The sequence below is a fragment of the Eimeria mitis genome, genomic scaffold, assembly GCF_000499745.2.
Source record: "Eimeria mitis Houghton genomic scaffold, Emh_scaff2491, whole genome shotgun sequence".
Lineage (NCBI taxonomy): Eukaryota > Apicomplexa > Conoidasida > Eucoccidiorida > Eimeriidae > Eimeria > Eimeria mitis.
Window position 1 is genome coordinate 3,763 of NW_013570830.1, and position 995 is coordinate 4,757.

At 49.2% G+C, this 995-nt stretch overlaps 1 protein-coding gene across 1 annotated transcript in view; it reads right to left on the minus strand.

Moving 5' to 3' along the window:
- Positions 1–243: 243 nt before the first annotated feature.
- EMH_0054600 (ubiquitin carboxyl-terminal hydrolase, putative) overlaps positions 244–995 on the minus strand; it is a gene marked incomplete at both ends in the record, with an annotated part of 2,125 nt that continues 1,373 nt past the window's right edge. The window contains one exon of the mRNA XM_013497135.1: positions 244–879. Within this exon, the coding sequence (XP_013352589.1) occupies positions 244–879 (636 nt within the window). The remainder of the gene's footprint in view (positions 880–995) is intronic.

The following is a 995-nucleotide window of genomic DNA, read 5'->3' on the forward strand; positions in this document are numbered from 1 at the left end:
CCCCTACTTGCTACGTCAAAAGCAGTATCCTCTGCAATCCCCTACCCTCCAGTAGACTGAAGCAGCGCGACTTGGATGACGAAAGACGGAACAAAGGAATAAAAAAAGGGCGGGAGGAATCTGCGTTAGAGGCTGTTGAATTTGTTTGCCTCTCTTTGTTTTGTTAGCTAGCTGTGGTTCACGGATAGTGGACTGATGCGAAACGGCTTTCTTGATCGCAAAGGCATGCAAGTTGCATGCACATTACATCTGCTTTGCCAGTACTTTCAGTTCTTCTTCAGAAGGAACAACTAAAACGTGCTTCATCAGCAGCAAATACGCAACATGGTAATCGCTGCGACCTCCTGCGAGGTCGATCGATTCCCACGGAATTTCTGTGACTTTGTCATCATCGAATTTCCTCCACATGATCACATTCTTTTGCTTCTTTGCAGCGGGTCCCGAAGAAGCTGTTTGCTCCTCCTGTTCTTCTTCCTCCTTCTTCTTCTCATTTTCTGCGCTCGGGGGCTCCTGAGGTGTATCCGCACCCCCTGCGCGTGCCCAGCCCACGTAATGTCCGCTGTCTGCATACCGGCCTTGGTGCGTCACGACACTCAACAACTGGAAAGTCCCTGTAGGACAAGGCTTCCCTGCAAGCGGCAGCAATTCTGCTTCCTTCTTCGCAGCGTCGGCCTCCCCATTCGAATTCACCTCGGAATGTGCTGCAGCAGGTGCTGCTGCCGAATTTCCAGCAGCGCTGCTGCTGCTGTTGTTGCTGCCATTTGCTGTTGCTGTTGCAGGAGCTGCAGCAGCAGAAGCAGCAGTGCTGCCGGCAGATGCCTCCCTTTCTCGACGCAAGGCAGCGATCGCGCGGCCAACTTTGAAGGACTCCTGCAGCTCCTGCGGAATGCAGTTACATGTAAAGAAATAAAGTTGTTAGTTTCAGATATATATATATATCATATATATATTAGTATATATTTAAATATACATATTTACGTGCATTTGAATACATG